Below are 18,474 nucleotides of genomic sequence, written 5' to 3'. Positions count from 1 at the left end.
CCTTTAGTTCATTCTGTGTAATTCACTAAAATTCTGCAGGGACTACATAGTACCTAAAGCTTTCAATGCTAGTGATATGAGGGCCATTCACCTCCAAGTAACATTCTCCTATATCACTATAGCTAAAGTAGGCCGTGTCCCATGGAAGTAATATTCTCGTGGTTGTTTCAAAACACAAGTTAACTACTTTGCCTCTTCAAGTTAACAAGTACAACTGAAAATGTAGAAAAATACAAGTTCTACTCCAGATCTCACCAACTGAAATTACAAAAACTAAAAGCAAACTTCTAAGTCTTCAGCCTGCATCATCACTCCAAATTTCTACATCATACAGCTATTTCAAACTCCATAACAAGTGTTAATTTCCATGTGTGCCAAGCAACAGTATTTTCACTCAAAATTGTTTCTCATTAGAAAGAAAATAAAGATAAAATAATTTTTGGAACTACACACAAGGAAAGATTTAAAATTTAACTGTCTTTTTCTGTACTGAAAAAGAAATAAACTGAAGCTAAGCCAAACCTACTTGCAAATAAATGTCATAAAAAAAACCCCAAACCCAATAGAAATGCAAAGACTTAGTGTTTTATCTTCATTTTTATTAAGACATCGATTATCACATTATGAGTGTAACAAGGTAATACTAGCACATGGGAGAGAAACATACCCTGTATAATTTAAGATTTGTTTCCATGTCAATTTCAACTATCATGTATAATAAGTACATCTTGCCAGTATCATTTTGTAATCTACATTGTTATTGGTCATTAAGTTCAATAGTTTATTCCTGGACTATGAGAACTTCAGTAATGACAGTAAATCCCCCAAACCTGAACCACTCTAGTTGCATCTTGCCAATATTCAAAACATTCTCTGGGACTGCTGCTGCTTTTTACAGCCATTACGCTATGTATTTTTCTCCTGCCCAACAGGCAATAAGACGTCTGGTATCTATCAAGAACATTGTATCTAGCTTTTAACTAACCAGGTAAAACCACTACCTTAGTTTAAATATTATTTCAACAAAAACAGCATGATGAGCAGAAACATAGATTACTTCATATTTAACAGTAACAATATCAGGATAACGGCATCAGTTTGCTACAAGTAAACAAAGCAATGTACTTCAGGACACTAAAACTTACAATAGCATCCCTAAAAGTTGGCATTTCACAGAGATCCCTAGTACACTTTTGACCCATTCTCATCTGTATGTCCTGTAAACTCTTACTGTCTGCTGGTAACGAAGGTAATGAAAGAGCATATCCATTGGTAAGACATCCTTTAAAGGAAACACACTACAAAAACTACATATAAAATTGTTTGCTATAGTTCTGCATATGTTACTTGTAGAAATTTTTTGAATGTTTTACGTAAATGCTGTTCTATTTCATTTGAGAAAGACTAGGTATTTGCCACAAGATCCTTAAGATGTTTCTTTCTCATTCTCTTTTTCCAGTCACATTATAAAGACTGCACATACAGTGATGATCAACCACTATAGATGAGAATTACATCCAAAACAATTGCTGCCAATATCTGAAAATCACTCTCTCCTCCAATGCTCCACTTAATGGTCCTAGGAAATAGAACAAGAAATGACTTTGTCTCTTCAATGTCAAATTTAGGGAATAACCTACATGTATCCTGTACTTCATGAAGACCTTTATTTTAAAGGTAAACTAATATTTGAAGAGTATTTTCAGACATAGAATCACAGAATCATAGAATGGTAGGGGTTGGAAGGGACCTTGAGAGACCATCTAGTCCAACCCCCCTGCAGAAGCAGGGTCACCTAGACCAGGTCACATAGGAACATGTCCAGGCGGGTCTTGAAGACCTCCAAGGAAGGAGACTCCACAACCCCTCTGGGCAGCCTGTGCCACTGCTCACTCACCCTCACGGTGAAATAGTTTTTTCTTATATTTAAGTGGAACTTTTTGTGCTACAGCTTCGTCCCATTACCCCTTGTCCTGTTGCTAGATACTATAGAAAAAAAGAGATGTCCCAACCTCCTGACAACCACCATTTAGACATTTATAAATGTTACTAAGATCTCCCTCAATCTCATCTTCTCCAGACTAAACAGCCCCAGTTCCCACAGCCTTTCCCCATATGAAAGATGTTCCAGTCCCACGATCATCTTGGTGGCCCTGCGTTGGACTCTCTCCAGCACTTCCCTGTCCCTCTTGAGCTGAGGAGCCCAGAACTGGACACAGGACTCCAGATGAGGCCTCAGCAGGGCAGAGTAGATGGGGAGAAGAACCTCCCTTGACCTGCTGGCCACATTCTTCTTGATGCATCCCAGGATGCCATTGGCCTTGGCCACGAGGGCACATTGCTGACTCGTATTTAGTTTATTATCAATCAGGACTCCCAGCTTTCTCTCTGCAGAACCTGCTCTTCAGCAGTTCAACCCCGAGCCTGTACTGGTGCATGGAGTTGTTCCTTCCCAGATGCAGGACTCTGCACTTGCCCTTGTTGAACCTCATCAGGTTCCTCTCTGCCTAACTCTCAAGCCAGTTGAGATCCCACTGAATGGCAGCACAGCCTTCTGGGGAATCAGCCAGTACTCCCAGTTTGGTGTAAGCAGCCAACTTGCTGAGGGTACACTCTGTCCCCTCATCCAGGTCATTTATGAAAGATGTTGAACAAGACTGACCCCAGAATCGATCCCTGTGGAACTCCACTGGCCACAGGCCTCCAACTCGACTCTGTGCCATTGATCACCACCCTCTGATCTCTGTCATTCAGCCAGGTCTCAATCCACCTCACTGTATACTCATCCAAACCACAGTGCTTGAGCTTTCTGATGAGGATGTTATGGGACACAGTGTCAAAAGCCTTGTTGAAGTCAAGGGAGATGACATCCACTGCTCTCCCCTCATCTAGCCAGCCGGTTAGAAAGCTATCAGGTTGGTTAAACAGTATTTCCCCTTGGTGAAGCCATGTTTACTCCCCCTGGTAACCATCTTGTCCTTCATATGTTTAGTGATAATATTCAGAATGAGTTGTTCCATCACCTTTCCAGGGATGAAGGTAAGGCTGACCAGTCTGTAGTTTCCTGGGTCGTCCTTCTTGCCCTTTTTGAAGACTGGAGTGACACTGGCCTTTCTCCAGTCCTCAGGCACCTCACCTGTCCTCCATGATTGTTCAAAAATGATGGAGAGAGACATCACATCGGCCAGCTCCCTCAGCACTCTAGGATGTATCCCATCAGGACTCATTGACTTATGAGACTTAAGCTTGGCCAACAAGTCTTTAACCTCCTCATCTTCCACCCAGGGCAAGTCCTCTGCTGTCCTGGCCATCCTGTTATTTTGCCGGACTGGGCTTCGCAAGCGTCAGCCTTGGCCTTAAAGACTGAAGCAAAGGCGGCATTCAGTACTTCGGCCTTCTCTGCATTCTCAGACACCAGGGCACCCTCTGCGTTCAGCAGTGGGCCCACATTATCCCTTACCATCCTTCTGCTGCTGATGTACTTGAAAAGTGCCTTATTGCTGTCCTTAACTTCCCTGGCTAAATTTAATTCTAGAAGGGCTCTAGCCTTCCTAGTTGCACCCCTGCATGCCCTGGCAATGTTCCTATACTCTTCCCAAGAAGCCAGCCCCTGTTTCCACCTCTCATAGATGGCTGCTTTCTGCCTGAGTTGTCCCAGCAGATCCTTGCTCATCCATGGAGGCCTCCTACCTCCTTTTCCTCCTTTCTTGTGCACTGGGACACACTGATCTTGGGCTTGGAGGAAGTGGTGCTTGAAGACTGACCAGCTCTCATGGCCTCTTCTGTCTTCTAAAATCATATCCCATGAGATCCGTCCAAGTAGGTCTTTGAAGAGGCCAAAGTCGGCTCGCCTGAACTCCAGGGTCACAATCCTGCTTTGTGTCCTGCCTCTTCCACACAGGATCTTGAACTCTACCATCTCATGGGCTGAACACTTGTGTCCAAATGTAGTGGCTTATTCACAGGTAATGACCAAGCTCATTTAAAGCATATTATCTAGGTCAGATCTAGTAAGCTCTGGGAACAGCTGTGCCCCGTAACCCTAGAATCAAGACAAAATAAAGTCTCTTATGTGATTGGATAGAGCCATGAGAGTCCAGACTGTATTGTAAGCATTATTGTGTTCCTCCATCTCAACCCTAGTCAGCAGCAGACAGAAGTTTAAACTCAGGTGTGGTGTTACAAGGTAGAGCATTCAACCCAGTTCAGTGCAGAGCTGTATTTAACTAACCTTACTGCTCTTGCAACTGAACTGTGCAGTGCAGTTCAGATTTTTTGTCAAGTGTCTCTGCACAACAGTATGGCCTGGGTAACATGTTTTTTCCCAATGTCTAATCTAACTCTTCACCTAATCTGCCATCACCCTCAACAATTAAGAAATATGAAAGATATCATCCCATGAACAATCTGTCTCCCACAAAACTTCATGAATCCATGAGCTGACTCCAATGGTCAATGTCTAAAAAACCAAATGTTATTCTAACATAACACAAAAAGTTTCATAATGACAAAAATGTACATGCAATTATAAACTAATCCCGGATAGACATTAGAGTTATTGGTCTCTAATGGGTCTTTACTGTAGTCTATATATCAGAGAAGTGGGAGTACAGATCAAGCTGTAAAGGCACTAGAGTCTTGTTTCCAAAGATGTTTTATTTCTGCTGCATGAACAACAGCAGTGTATTTCCACACAATTACTGTACTTCAATTCTCCTGTTAAAGTCCTCTGCATAAACTCAGCTCACAGGCTAAGAGCATCTTCTATATATATAAATATATAATTCTATGTATTTCTATATTTACCTAGGATTTCCAAACCAAAACTTGATGTTTTTTTACCTGTTAAAAAACAGCAATGATAAAAACAGATAAAGTAAACATAACAAATGCCCACATCTGCATTTCAGTAAACACTCAATACTCTGTTCTTCTCAAAATCTCACCTAAAATATCACTCAGAGCAGTTAAGAGTTTGCTCAGTAATATGCTGTAATCAATCCAATAAACTATAACAATTCTTACCTACTCAGATGTTGTGACAGCCACACCCACTATAGTAACTAATTACCTCACACTTTGACATTTCATTATCTTAGTCCTTGAAACATATCATAGATTGCATAGGTACATGTAGAATGGACTATAGTGGACCGGTTTTTGCCTGTATTAGTCCTAAAAACTGTGCAGTGACACCCACAGATATTTCTATATTAAAAAGCTGTGAATAATAAAGGTGGACATTTTTTCACAAACCAACTGAGAGCAGCCCTGAGGAAGACTTGGGAGCACTGATGAATAACTGGACATGAGTTACCAGTGTGTGCCTGTAGCTCAGAAAGCCAGCTATATCGTGGGCTGCATCAAAACAAGCATGACCAGTAGGTCAAGACAAGTGATTCTCCTGCTAACATCCCTAGATGAGGGTCAAAGCTGCTGTTTTCCTCTTTGCAGATTCAATCAGTGGCAAAACTCAGCATGTATCTAACGACACATAACACAAAGGGCATTGACATGGCTGGTCATACACACTGCCATGGAGAAGATGCTGCCTTCAACAGCATCCACATAAACACAAGCAGAGACAGCCACCTCTCCTCCTCCACATGGGCTGAGACAGAAGGTCACTAATCCAGCACATAATATTCTCGAGGTTCACAAGGACCATAACATTTGTGGTATCCCACATACCATCATGGCCTGTTTGCCTGTCTGGCACTCCTGTGGCAATCCCAGGTCCCCTTACCTGTCCAACGGGTCCCTGACTCACTGTCTAGTCCAGCTTGCTGCTCACTGCAGACACACAGCATTCACACTTGTCCCACAGGTGCACTACACTCGCAGTTTCCCCAGAATACTAGCTTGGATCCTTGGTCTGCCTGATAGCCCAGCCTGGTCCCAGTGCCCTGCTACTCTCCAGCTGGTCCAGCTTGATGATAGTCAAAGCATAATTCTCACATTGCATGTATACAATATATGCATATCAGCACAAGTTTTATTATCCCCCCCTGTGGTGGCCTTCCCTTGAGTTTCACTCCTCACCAGGGCTCCACTGCATTGGATCCCCTGTTTGATGTGCACTGGTGTCCTGGGATTCCCATTGTGGTAATGCTAGGCTATCCTTAAAGCCAAAGCTTTCACTTGCTGAGCATTGTACCTAGTCCCTGCAGGACCTACACCTGTGTGTTGTGTAAAGGTGGAAAAAAAGAAACAGGAGAAAAAAAAGTGTGATCATAATAAGTGTTAAAAGACAGACTGAAAGCTCTTGAAGTTTATACATAAAGCTTGGCATTTCTTGTAAATATACTCTTAAAATTCTAGCTTTAAATAAATCCATAACAGTTCTACTAAAAAGAAGCAAATATGTGCCATGGGTGACAAAAAAAATTAGATTTTATGGATAGTCTACTCCCAAGCCTAATTGCTGTGCTTCTTCCAAGACAAAATAAACAAAGATTATCCAGTTGGATACATGGCTGCAGGAAAAAGGACTCGTCTATGCATAAAGATCTTCTAGCAGAATCATACCAAGATGACACAGAGCTTTCCATAGCAAATGCTCTTTAGAGTAACTTTGACTAACAGAATAAACATCAGGGGTAAGAATCTTATCAGTATAAAGAATTGTGCTGGTTTACTCACATCGGTTATTTTAGCAATCTTCTTCACCTTGCCAACTGTGTGCCAGTTCAGCTGGAACACAAAACACTGCTTGCTCGGTTTCTGCAGCGTTAAGCAGTATTCAGGAACTTCTGCTTCAGCCTACCACCATTCACATCACCATTTTACCTGTTCTCATGAATAACAGATTGTCTGGAACAGACACCATAACTTCCCTATTAAAAACTGGAAAAAATAAATTTAAATAACAAATACAAACTGGTACAACAAAGTGGTAAAGTGAAGGTAAGGTGGGTACATAGTGAGAAAATAAAAATTCTAACGTAGCTGTCCACACCTTCCATCCTCCGGGCATCAAATAGAAACTCTAGAATGTAAACATTCAAGACAATTGATAAAAACAATACATAAAGATCTTTTCCAAGTCCCATTCAGATTTTACCAAAAAACATCACCACCATGAATATTCAGAGCCATTTCTTTCCAGCCAAGCTTTAACTTCAGAGCTGTGACCAAGGGACAACTTGGAAACATGGCTGGCTGGGTTACATATACAAGACAACTTCTTGTTCAGTTGGTGAGACACAAAGCAGTGATAAGGCTCAGTTTTTGCAACTGAGCAACTGATTGAGGCAAGCAAGGGGTTCCCGGAGCAGGGAAAGTGGAGGAACAGCAAGGAGACCAGTCAGGAGCCAGCAGCTCTCACAGTGGATAGCCCTGCTGGGAGGCGGAGCAGAGGCCACCACTGGGGACTTAAATGCACCCAGGGATTGTGACCAGGAGCACAGGGTTACAGTTGCCACAGCCAGTCTGCACAGGCAGGATGAGCAGGGAACAATCTGCTACCCAGAGAGCCACAACCCGGGGGAGCGCTCTGGTCTCAAACTGACAAGATGGAGAGGACTTGCCTGCAAGCTAAGCCAGGGCTCAGAAAGAGAATGTCCTGCAGAAGATGGATGTATCCACCCAGATGGAGATGGGTAGCAAGGATGCTTCATTGCAGGTAGACTGCAGTGGGTGTTTAGGTACACCTCTTGCTAAGCTAAGTATTTGAGACAGGTGCTTTCATGTCCAAGAGCTGCAGCATCAGCTAAAAAAGCTGCAAGAAACCATTAGTAGGCTTCAAATATTAGGGGAGCAGAGCTAGAGATTTACAGATGGTTCCAAAACCAGGCACCATAAACCACTGAACATGAAATGCCTTCAACCCTGGTGACACAAAACAGTAGGGATCTGCAACCCCTCCTTCACTATTTCAATCAAAAACAATTATGAAGCATTAATAACAGAAGACATGGACAAGCAAGGTCCAGATGGGGAACCCTCACTGACCAATCCACCACCAACTGCTTCACTGGCAACAGGCAGCAGGTACTGTAAAACAAAGCGACAAGTGCTTGTTGTGTGAGACTTAACGCTAAAAGGCACCGAGAGACCCATCTGTTGACTGGACACAGAGTTGCCTCACGTATACTGCCTGCCAGGAGTCAAGGTCTGAGAAGGGCTGAGAGGGCATGTTCTCATGGATGAGGGCTACTATCCCCTACTCCTCTTTCCTGTCAGTATGACTGATGTAGAGAGTCAAAATCAAGGAGGATTAAAAAAACCTTAGGGAAACAAGTGAAGGTTAGGAGGATAACTTGGGAGGCCCCAAGTTATCTGACTACCAGAGCAAAGGAGGCAGTCACTAACAGGTTAACTCCTGGCTTAGAGGTTGGTGCCAACAAGGTTTCAGTTTTGATGACAACAGGACCTACTTCGATGACTGCAATCTGATAGTGCAGGATACAATACATTTGTCTCACAGGGGCATTGGAATATTTGAGAATACACTGGCCAACTTGATTAAGAGGGCTTTAAATAGGAGGATTTGAGGGGCAGGGTGCAAAATGGCAAAGTATGTGCTATCTTAACCAACTAGGAAACAGCTCAGGGTAGGAAATGCAATGGTGAGTGCTCCTCAGCTGCACACCAAGATGAGAAGCAGAAGGCTGACTGCCCTGAGAGAATGGCAAATGATGGAGGATCCTCCTGCACCCACCCAGGGAAACCTGTGTGCTCGAGTTAGCCCCTACGTTGCCTCTACACCAACGCACGCAGCTTGGGGAATGTGCAAGTGGAGCTAGAGATGTGGGTGAGGATATAGGGCCACGATCTCATTGCAATTACAGAGACATGGTGGGACAGTTCCCGTGGCTGCAACTCAGCCATGAATGGGTATGTGTTATCAAAGAGAGAAAGGCAAATGAGGCGAGGGGGTTGAGTTGCTCTTTATGTGAGAAAGCAATTAGAGTGCACTGAGCTCTGCCTGGCCAGGTATGAGAGGAGGGTTGAGTGTTTATGGGTGAGAACTAAGGGGCAGGGTAGTGTGGGTGATACTATTGTGGGAGTTTATTACAGGCCACCTGATCAGGAAAAAGTGGATGAGGCCTTCTACAAACAGCTGAGACCTGTCTCACAATCACAATCCCTGGTCCTCATGGGGGACTTCAACGACCCTGATACTTACTGGCAAAGCCACTCAGCAAAGCACACACAGTCCAGACGGTTCCTACAGAATGTTGATGACAACTTGCTGTCACAGGTGGTTGAGGAACAAATGAGGAGCAGTGTGCTGCTGGAGCTTGTGCTGACTACAGAACATCTGGCTGGGGATGTGAAGGTTGGAGGCAACCTTGGTTTCAGTGACCGTGAGATGGTGGAGTTCAAGATCCTGTGTGGAAGAAGCAGAAGACCAAGCAGGGTTGTGACCCTGGATTTCAGGGCAGCTGACTTTGGCCTCTTTAAAGACCTTCTTGGAGGGATCTCATGGGACAGAATTGTTGATGGTCAAGCTTCACCTCCTCCAAGCCCAAGACTGGTGTGTCCTCACAAGTAGAAAAGCAGGAAAAGGAGACAAGAGGCCTGCATGGATAAAGAAAGAACTACCATCACTACGCAAGGAGAAGAAATAAGTCTATGGGAGGTGGAAAAATGGCCTGGTTGTTTGGGAAGAGTACAGGAACATTGCCAGAATATGTAGGGATTAAAACAAGAAGGCCAAAGCCCTTTTGAAATGAAATCTGTCAAGGGATGTAAAGGAAAACGAGGAGGGGTTTTTCAAATCCATCAGCAGCAAGAGGAAGATTAAGGAGAATGTGAACCTGCTGATGGACAAGGAGCGTGTCCTGGTGACAGAGGATACAGAGAAGGCTGAACTACTGAATGCCTTCTTTGCTTCAGTTTTCACTGCCAAAGCTGGCTCTTGGGAAGTCCAGTCTCTGGAGTAGTACAGTCTGGAGAACGAAAGACTTTTCCTTGGTTTGGGTTAGGGATCTACTAGGCAAGCTGTACACTCACAAATCCATTGGTCCTGATGGCATATACCTATGAGTACTGAGAGGGTTGACTGAAGTGGCTGTTAAGCCACTCTCCATCATTTTTGAAAGATCATGGAGCACAGCTGAGGTGCCTGAGTCTTCAAAAAGGGCAAGAAGGATGAACCAGGAAACTACAGGCCAGTCAGCCTGCAGACATAATGGAACAGCTCATCCTGGATGTTGTCTCTAAAAACATACATAGGAAAAGATGGTTATCAGGGTGAGTCAACATGGATTCAACAAGAGCAAATCCTGCTTGAACAACCTGATAGCTACCTATCAGGGTATAACTGGCTGGCTACATGAGGAGAGAGCAGTGGATGTCATCTACCTTGACTTCAGCAAGGCTTTTGGCACCATTTCCCATAACATCCTCATTAAAAAGCTCTCAGGCAGTGTGGCTTGGATGAGTAGATGGAGGTGGATCAAGAACTGTCTGAACGACAGAACTCAGAGGGTGGTGATCAATGGTACAGATTCAAACTGGAGGCCTATGGAGCTGGCCAGTGGAGCTCCACATGGGTTGATTCTGAGGCCAATTTTAACTCAACATCTTCATCAACGGCCTGGATGAGGGGACAGAGTGTACCCTTAGCAAGTTGGCTGATGACACCAAACTGGGAGTATTGGCTGATTCCCCAGAAGGCTGTGCTGCCATTCAGCGGGATCTCAACCAGCTTGAGAGCTGGGCAGAGAGGAACCTTATGAGGTTCAATGAAGTTCAGCAAGGGCAAACAAAGTATCCTGCAGCTGGGGAGTAACAAACCCATGCACCAGTACAGGCTAGGAGTTGACCTGCTGGAGAGCAGCTCTGCAGAGAGAGACCTAGGAGTTCTGGTTGAGAGCAAATAAACACAAGCCAGCAATGTGCCCTCGTGGTGAAGATGGTCAAAGGCATTCTGGGGTGCACCAAGAAAAGCATGGCTAGCAGATCAAGGGAGCTTCTCTTCCACCTCTATTCTGCCTTAAGGCAACATCTCAAGTACTGTGTTCAGGTCTGATAGAGAACTTCTAGAGAGTGTATAGCAGATGGCTACTAAGATGAAAGATCTCTTTTATGAGTAATGGCTACAAGACCTGAGGCTGTTTAGGTTGGAGAGGAGGACCTTATCAACAGTTACAAATACCTAAAGAGCAGGTGACAAGATGACGGGTCCAGTCTTTTTTCTCTAGTGCCCAGCAAAAGGACAAGACGTAACAGGCACAAGCTGGAACACAGGAAGTTCTTCTTGAATGTGAGGAGAAACTTCTTTACTGTGAGAGTGAGAGAGCTGCATCTCCTGCTTCAGCTTCCCTGCAACAAATACTGAAAATGGAATTCCATTATAAGATTAAAAGATTTTTTTTTAAAAAATGCTGTCATGCCAGTTTTTTTGTTCTAGGACTGATTACTTTCAGTAGAAGTCAACCTTAAGTTATTTAAATAACTTTGGAACAGGCTGCCCAGGGAAGTTGTGGAGCTTCCTCCTCTGAAGGTTTTTAAACCCAGCTGGACACAGACTCCTGTGCAACCTGATCTAGATGGACTAGATGATTACTTGAGCTCCCTTTCAACCCTTACCATCCTGTGATCCTGTGGTATCTTTACCAAAGATCTGGGTGAGGGAATCAAGGGCACCCTCAGTCAGTTTGTAGATGACTAAGTTAAGTGTGAGTGCTAATAAACATGCTTGAGGGGAAGAAGGAGGGATCTGGACAGCCTAGAGTGATAGGCTGACGCCAACTCTATGACGTTCAACAAGGCCAAGTGCTGGGTCCTGCACCTGGGTCACAAGAACGCCATGCAGTGCTACAGGCTTAGGGAAGAGAGCCCGGAAAGCTGTCCTGTAGAAAAAGACCTGGAGATGTTGGTAAATAGCTGCCTGAACATGAGCCAGCAGTGTGTACAAGTGGTCAGGATGGCCAACAGCATTCTGGCTTTTGTTAGAAACAGTGTGGCCAGAAGGACAAAGGAGTGATTGTCCTCCTGTACTTGGTGAGGCCGCATCTCAAATATCGAGCTCAGTTTTGCACCCCTCACTGCAAGAAAGACAATGAGACGTTGAAGTGCATCCAAAGACAGACAGACACTGTAGCTGGGGAAGGGTCTAGAGAACAAGTCTGATGAGGAGTGGCTGACACAACTGAGGTTTTTTAATCTGGAGAAAACAAGGCCTAGGGAAGACCTGATCACTCTGAACAACGACCTGAAAGGAGGTCATGGCGATGTGAGGGTCTGTCTCTTCTCCCCAGTAATGAAAGACAAGACAAGTTCATCATACTTAGGTTATGCACTACTTATTACACAGTACTTATTTGAATCCTACACAGGCCATTTCATTTTCACTAACAGCTTGTATAAGTTAATAGAGTTGTTTTAAAAGGCTTTGGAAAAAAAGAAAAGTTCTCCATTAGTTGAGATTTGGACAAATCTTTTGCTCTCAGCAGCTTGTAGAACTTTGTTTTTGCATGCATCAGCCACACCACAGGCCCCGTGAACGTACTAACTGCTGCAACAGCAGCTGGTTCCTCTACCCCTACAAAATACACACTTTGGGAGGCTGTCATCTAACAAAGGTCATCTAGACATAGTTATAATTTTATACTGGGATGTAATGGAGAACTGAGCCCTCTTAATGTAAGTGACAAATTATGGGAGACACCAATACCAAGAAAGAATTGGTATTTTAAGCTAAGTTAACCTAAGAGAGGAATATGAGAAAACACTCCAGGTCCTCAGCTTCAAGAAACAGCTAATACATGTGTAGATCTTTCCATTTATTTTAGAAAACAGAAGCATTTTCATGTAAAGTCAGAGCAGATTTTGTTAAAAAACACAACCAAATCTCATGATACATTTTAGATTATGTGTGAAGGAAAGGAAACCTCACTCCCCAAATGCACTCAAACAAGCACAGTTTACAAATTCTCAAATTCACCTCTCATTTTTACTAAGGAGAAAAGAAAAAGACATGAGAAATTAAAGCCTAGAAGAAATTTAGTGAAATGTATACTTTTTAATAGTCTTAAGCTCTGTTCTACGTTGAACAAAGTCATCATTGCAGCTATGAACTGTTAAGTCACGTTTCAACTACAGATAATGCAAATACCCACATATTGACAGCAGAGACAGAGAATACACAGACTATACTAAGTCTCTGTATCTGAAGTGCTGTAGCTGTTCTCTGGTACAATAAGGGAACAGCAGAGATTCACCTCTGAAAAGACAAAATTACATGTGTTCATGTCTGATGATTTTTCTCAAATGCATACTTTCCCATTTGCAATTTTGCTATTCATCTTCACAAGTTCATTTCACAAGATCATTTAATATGAGTACCTGTTCCTGTTCTTTTATGTGTTCAATTTTTTAATTTCTCCTCAGGTTTACATTCAGTTACAATGGTTTCCCAACTGACTTACAAACAGAGGATATAAAACCAAAAATGCCCTCCCTCTGTACTTGTAAAAAAAAAAAAAAAGTATTAAAAAAAAAATAAAATGTCTTTTCAAGAGATTGATTCATAAGATTTTGAAAATGCAGCTCACAAAAAATACTCAGCACATCACAGCTTTTTTAAAAAGCAACCCCAACATACATCATGTAAAGAAAAAAAAAAACCTGAAGACAAAAAGTTCTTAATTCCTGTCTACAGGGAAAGCTGTTCCTATAATTTTGACAAAGATTGTCAGACAGAGGAGCACTGATGAATGCTCTCATCCCTGCTCACATTATTTACTACATGAAAAGTGAAAGGAAAAACTGGCCAGTTCTGTCAGAAACAGAGCTGGCAATGGAGACAACAGGGCTAAGATAATAGGTTCTAGAGAGAGGAGTGCAATTGCAGAATTTGTGTAGGACAAAAGTGTTCACAGATTTCAGGGATAGGAACAAAACTGCAAGACTGACAAGATGAAAGGGCTACTTAAACAGAAAGCGAGTAAAATATAGCCTATGTATTGGCACTCATACAAAGCTCCACACTTTTTTATAGCATCTGCGGTCATAGTGCAAAATACAAAAAAGATTGTTATTGGAAGTGAACCAGGAGGTAAAAAGTTCTAGGACAGCAAATCTGAAATGTGCTCACTGAGAAACAGAAACTGTGGACAAGAAAGAGAGAAAGTCTCTATTTTTCTGGTAGGGAAGTGGAAAGGCATCAGTCTTTTTACAGCTGGAATGCCTATAAAAGACACTATGTGAGGCAGACTTGCAGTTTTTAATTATTTTTCTAACAGTAGAGGAAAAATTTCATTGCAATCTAGACAAACTGGCTGAACGGCAATCAGGAAAATATTTATGGTGCAGAAGTGCTGCTTTTTTTTTCTTTTCATTTCTTTTTAAACAACTGCTGCTGTCAGCATTTTACTGCTGTTAAAGACAAGAGTAGATTCTGATCTTCTCACAAGCAGAAACCAGTAGAGGGCACCAAAAAGCAAATGAACTTCCCTTGATCTAAGCAAAGCTAAAGAGTAACAATCACGAAAAAAAATGATTGTTAAATCACACGTCTAGACAAGTTTTACCCACAACAGAGTTGTAATACGCTGTATTAGATTATTTAAGTTGATAAGAGATGCTTATACAGAGAAGGAAACCAGAAGTTGTTATTTCTGCACAAACTGGTTACATCAGATCTGTATTTTCCCAGAAGTTTCAAGAACCAGTCCTCCACAGTCAAAACAACTCTCTGACTAAAAATAGGAAAGCGGAAGTTTTATATATCCACACTCTTATTCCTGCCTTTCAAATCCCTCTGGGCAGGCACAGAGGGCTGCAGGTGATGGAGCTACAAATAAAGACTGTGAGAAAACGTTTGGAAGCCTAAGACCTGCTCTGTACAAATTCTCATCAGATCTCACATAGCTTTCCTAGACAAACATATATGACAGCTTTGAAATTAAATAAGATGACAACTTAAGTTTAAATTCAATATAAACCCCAAAGAAGTAACTTGTCTTCCTAACTGCACCAGTTTTGAGCTTGCAGAGAAATAATTTAATTCTTAAAGACTTTCTTGGTAAATAGTTGAAAAATTAACTTGGCATCATCATTAACATAATATTCAATTATATAAATGATCTTTAATTATAATGTTAATAAAATACATTGAAATAATATATTTAGATAAGTGATTAGCATAAACTTCACAAATCACAACAGCACTGATGTAAGCTTCTGAGACAAAACTGTACCTTTCAGAAGGAAATATTATTATGTAAGGCGACTGCCATACCACTATGGGTACAAAGCAAGGACTGATCAACCTGCAACTTCAATTTAGTATTTATTATACTTTATTTTAAAAATGGAAGTGAATCAGATGTGAATTAAATTATGTTTAACCTGTTCTGTAAGTCAGAGAAATGACAAAGTAAGTTTCACACTGGAACACCTTGAGATCCTTAATTTATATGCCCCTTTTTTAATACACCACTTCTCACAAATACTGCTCTTAAAATGTACTATATCCTGGTAAAAACCCTTGGAAACCTTCTTCACATTGTTATTCAACACATGCATGGGGATTTTTAGTGATTACAGAAAATCAACAACATTATTCACTTTCACTAGCCATTAAATACACCATGACCTATTTGCTTAATCCTGTAATGACTGCACTCTCTCTACTGCAGATGTAAGCATTCAAATGGACTTTTTCCCCTCTCTTTCTCAGAACAGTCAATCTTTAATACCCCTGCTGCAATATGTCCTTGAAGGAAAACAAAGCTGTTTTTCATTCACGAAGTGCTGTAAAACAGTTCAGTAGTCTGCTGGGCCAGCAAAGAGCAAAATCCTCAGGATGTGGGTAAACACCACAAATTTAGCAACTGAAAACAAAGTAGTTGCCTTAGCAACAGCAGCACTAACATCTATTGAAGTAGTAAGCAATATTTGAATAAGAGAGACAATTAGTAGTCATGTTCACCTTACCATTCCAGTTGTGACACATCTGAAGAATTTATCAGAATGTATTTGCTCCAAATGCTCTCGAAAATCCCTTTCAAAATGTAAATGATACACATTCATAAACATACTTATGACTTACAGTTCAAAGAATTTCTGTATCAATAACTACATTACTTGTTATAAACAAGTACAACTTAAAGAGGATGTCTACAGAAACATCTCAATACATTACTGGTTTTAAAATACATTTCTGGAGGAAAGAAGAAGCATCTTTCTGGTCTAAGTATGAAAAAAACCCCTGCATGTTATACAGGAAAATAAATATAACTCCTGTTATACAGGAAAATAAATTAAATATACTGAAAAATACTAACAAAATGCCCAAAATGTATGCTTGCTTATACGAACATTTCCTTGAACTGCTGTTCTTTCTCAACTAATTTGCGAGGACTAAAGACACTTTGAAACTTTATTTTACTGTAAGAATGAGAGAACAGTCAACTGTTTGGTGCTTGAGAAATACTTGGTGCCTCCTTGCATGCAGCACATTGAACCTGCTTGTCTTCTTGAGGACATCACACACCAATTCAGTTCTGGAAAGTCTGACGACTCTCAGGTTTCAGTTCTACATTTTGCTAAAGCAAAATAATGCATTTTAGCAGGATCAAATGCTTATGTTTTCTGAAATAACTTCGGTGAGCTGTCGTTGACCTTGAAAGCCGCCTCATGTGGAAGCATGGCTTCCATGCACATGCACAGGGCCGCCAGGCCCAGGCTGCACCATCTGCTTCGCTCTGTACCTTTAGGAATCGAAGCGAAACAGAGTCGGGCCGGGCGCGAAGCCGCCATGGTGCGCCCGCTGCTCTACTGCCCGGGAGATCACCCCCTTCACCCCCTCAACTGCCGGGCTCAATGCTGGCAAGTCAGGGCCACAGGGCGGTGCCGGCGAGGCCACGTCCCAAAGCGGGCTCGCTGCCCTCCTCCACCGCTACTTGATGTCCCTACGCCGGTACCTGCGGCTGCGGGGCACGGCAGGGCCGCGTCCCCGCCTCCTCCGCGCGCCTCGCAGTCCCCCTTAAGGCTCCTGCGCCACCGCCTGTCCCGTTGGCCGGTAGCCCTGCTGCTGTCGCCTGGGCCACGCCTAAGCCGTCTGCCTGCGCGATCGCTTCCGGGAGCGTCTCCTCGGCCTCCTCCACCCATCACAGGGCGGGTGCCACACGTGCCTCTCTCTCGTTCCGCGCCCGCGCCCCTGTGGCTCGCTCCCGTGGCCCACGACCGCTTCCACCCGCCATGTTTCGCTCCACCGGGGAACCCTCGCGCTGCCCGCCGTCGCCAGGGGCCGGTGACGCCAACCTTCAGCCGGGCAAGCCCTGAGAAGGGCGGGGCCGAAACAAGCGCTGTCTTTTGTTTATACCCGGCGCGGCAGCACCAGGCCGGAAAGGAGGCAGCCAATCCCCGCGCTCGCGAGGAGGGCAGCGGAGACGCTTGGCGCCTGCGCATAGCGGAGAAGCCGCTCCCCGCCTTGCCGGCGCACGCAGGCGCAGCCCCAGCGCTCCTTTAGTTTCGGTTTCGTCCCCCCCAATCTGCTCCAATGTATGGGCCCTGGTTTTCCTCCTGCTTTCCTGATACCCGTTAAGAAGTAAGACTGACAAGAAAAAAGACAACAAAACCTACGGGAGCAAACGTCACCTGTTGACGAATCACTGAGAATCATCATTAGCCTTTAGCTACCAGTGTCGTGGGGAAATTAGCTCTTGATGCAGAACTGCTCAACAAAGTCAATAAATGAGGTATCAGAGAAACAAGCTTGAGCTTGTTTGTACAAGGTACTCTCCTTAAATAAGACACCATCACTCTAACTATTTTCATCTTTCAAACCTTATTCCATTCTCTATACTTCAGTCTAATTAAAAGTTCTCCAAAGCTGATCCAGGAAAACAGCCTTGCTGTAGACACAGAGTTAATGCTCTAAAACAAGTGGTTTAAAATCAGTAAATTACATCCTTGTAGCTGCCAGATGTGAAATGAAAAAGTAATGAAACTACTGAGTAAGAACAAGCAGAATTAACTGGAGGGCATGGTGGGCAGATGACATACTGACATGAATGAATTAGTGCTATCCCCATTGGACAGGAAGTATGTTTTCCAGTTTTTAAATTTGAGGGGACAAAAGAAAGACATTATTATTCCTGTTTTTCTTTGTATTGCCCTACACACATTCTCCACAAGAGATGCATACAGTCTTATTTTATGGATAAATGGATTTACTGTAAAATACCTGAACAATTTCTAGTTCAGCTATGGATGGGTCTGTTAGGCTAATTCTACCTTGTACCAACCAAAGAGGAAAACAAGTGGGTATTTTTTTCTTAGAGCTTGAAAAATCATTCTCACAGAATAGTAGGGGTTGGAAGGGACCTCTAGAGATTATCTAGTCCAAATCCTTGCTAAAACAGGTTCACTTCAATCAAGTCACACAGGAATGTATTCAGGCATGTTTTGAAAGCCTTCAGAGAAAGGGACTCCACACCCATCCTGGGCAGCCTGTGCAAGGACTCTTACAATAAATTTAAAAAAAAAAAAAAAAGAAAAAAAGAAAGAAAA

At 42.9% G+C, this 18,474-nt stretch overlaps 1 protein-coding gene across 5 annotated transcripts in view; it reads right to left on the bottom strand.

Moving 5' to 3' along the window:
* Window positions 1–18,474, bottom strand: part of RNF38 (ring finger protein 38) — a 111,017-nt gene that overhangs the window by 35,321 nt on the left and 57,222 nt on the right. The window contains exons 1-2 of one of the 5 annotated variants that reach the window (XM_062018064.1): window positions 16,884–16,973; window positions 15,895–15,961 (exon numbers count right to left, since the gene is read on the bottom strand). The exons of 2 other annotated variants lie outside the window; for them this stretch is intronic. In XM_062018064.1, coding sequence (XP_061874048.1) covers window positions 15,895–15,897 — 3 coding nt within the window. In that variant the 5' untranslated portion in view covers window positions 15,898–15,961; window positions 16,884–16,973. Of the gene's footprint in view, window positions 1–6,642; window positions 6,758–15,894; window positions 15,962–16,883; window positions 17,063–18,474 lie in introns of those variants that run through there. 2 more of the 5 variants (XM_062018065.1, XM_062018067.1) reach the window with 2 other exon arrangements.

This window comes from Colius striatus, chromosome Z (genome assembly GCF_028858725.1).
Source record: "Colius striatus isolate bColStr4 chromosome Z, bColStr4.1.hap1, whole genome shotgun sequence".
In the NCBI taxonomy this organism is placed as follows: Eukaryota; Metazoa; Chordata; class Aves; order Coliiformes; family Coliidae; genus Colius; species Colius striatus.
The sequence above is the reverse complement of the archived record's forward strand: the minus strand, read 5'-3'. Positions and strand labels throughout refer to the sequence as shown.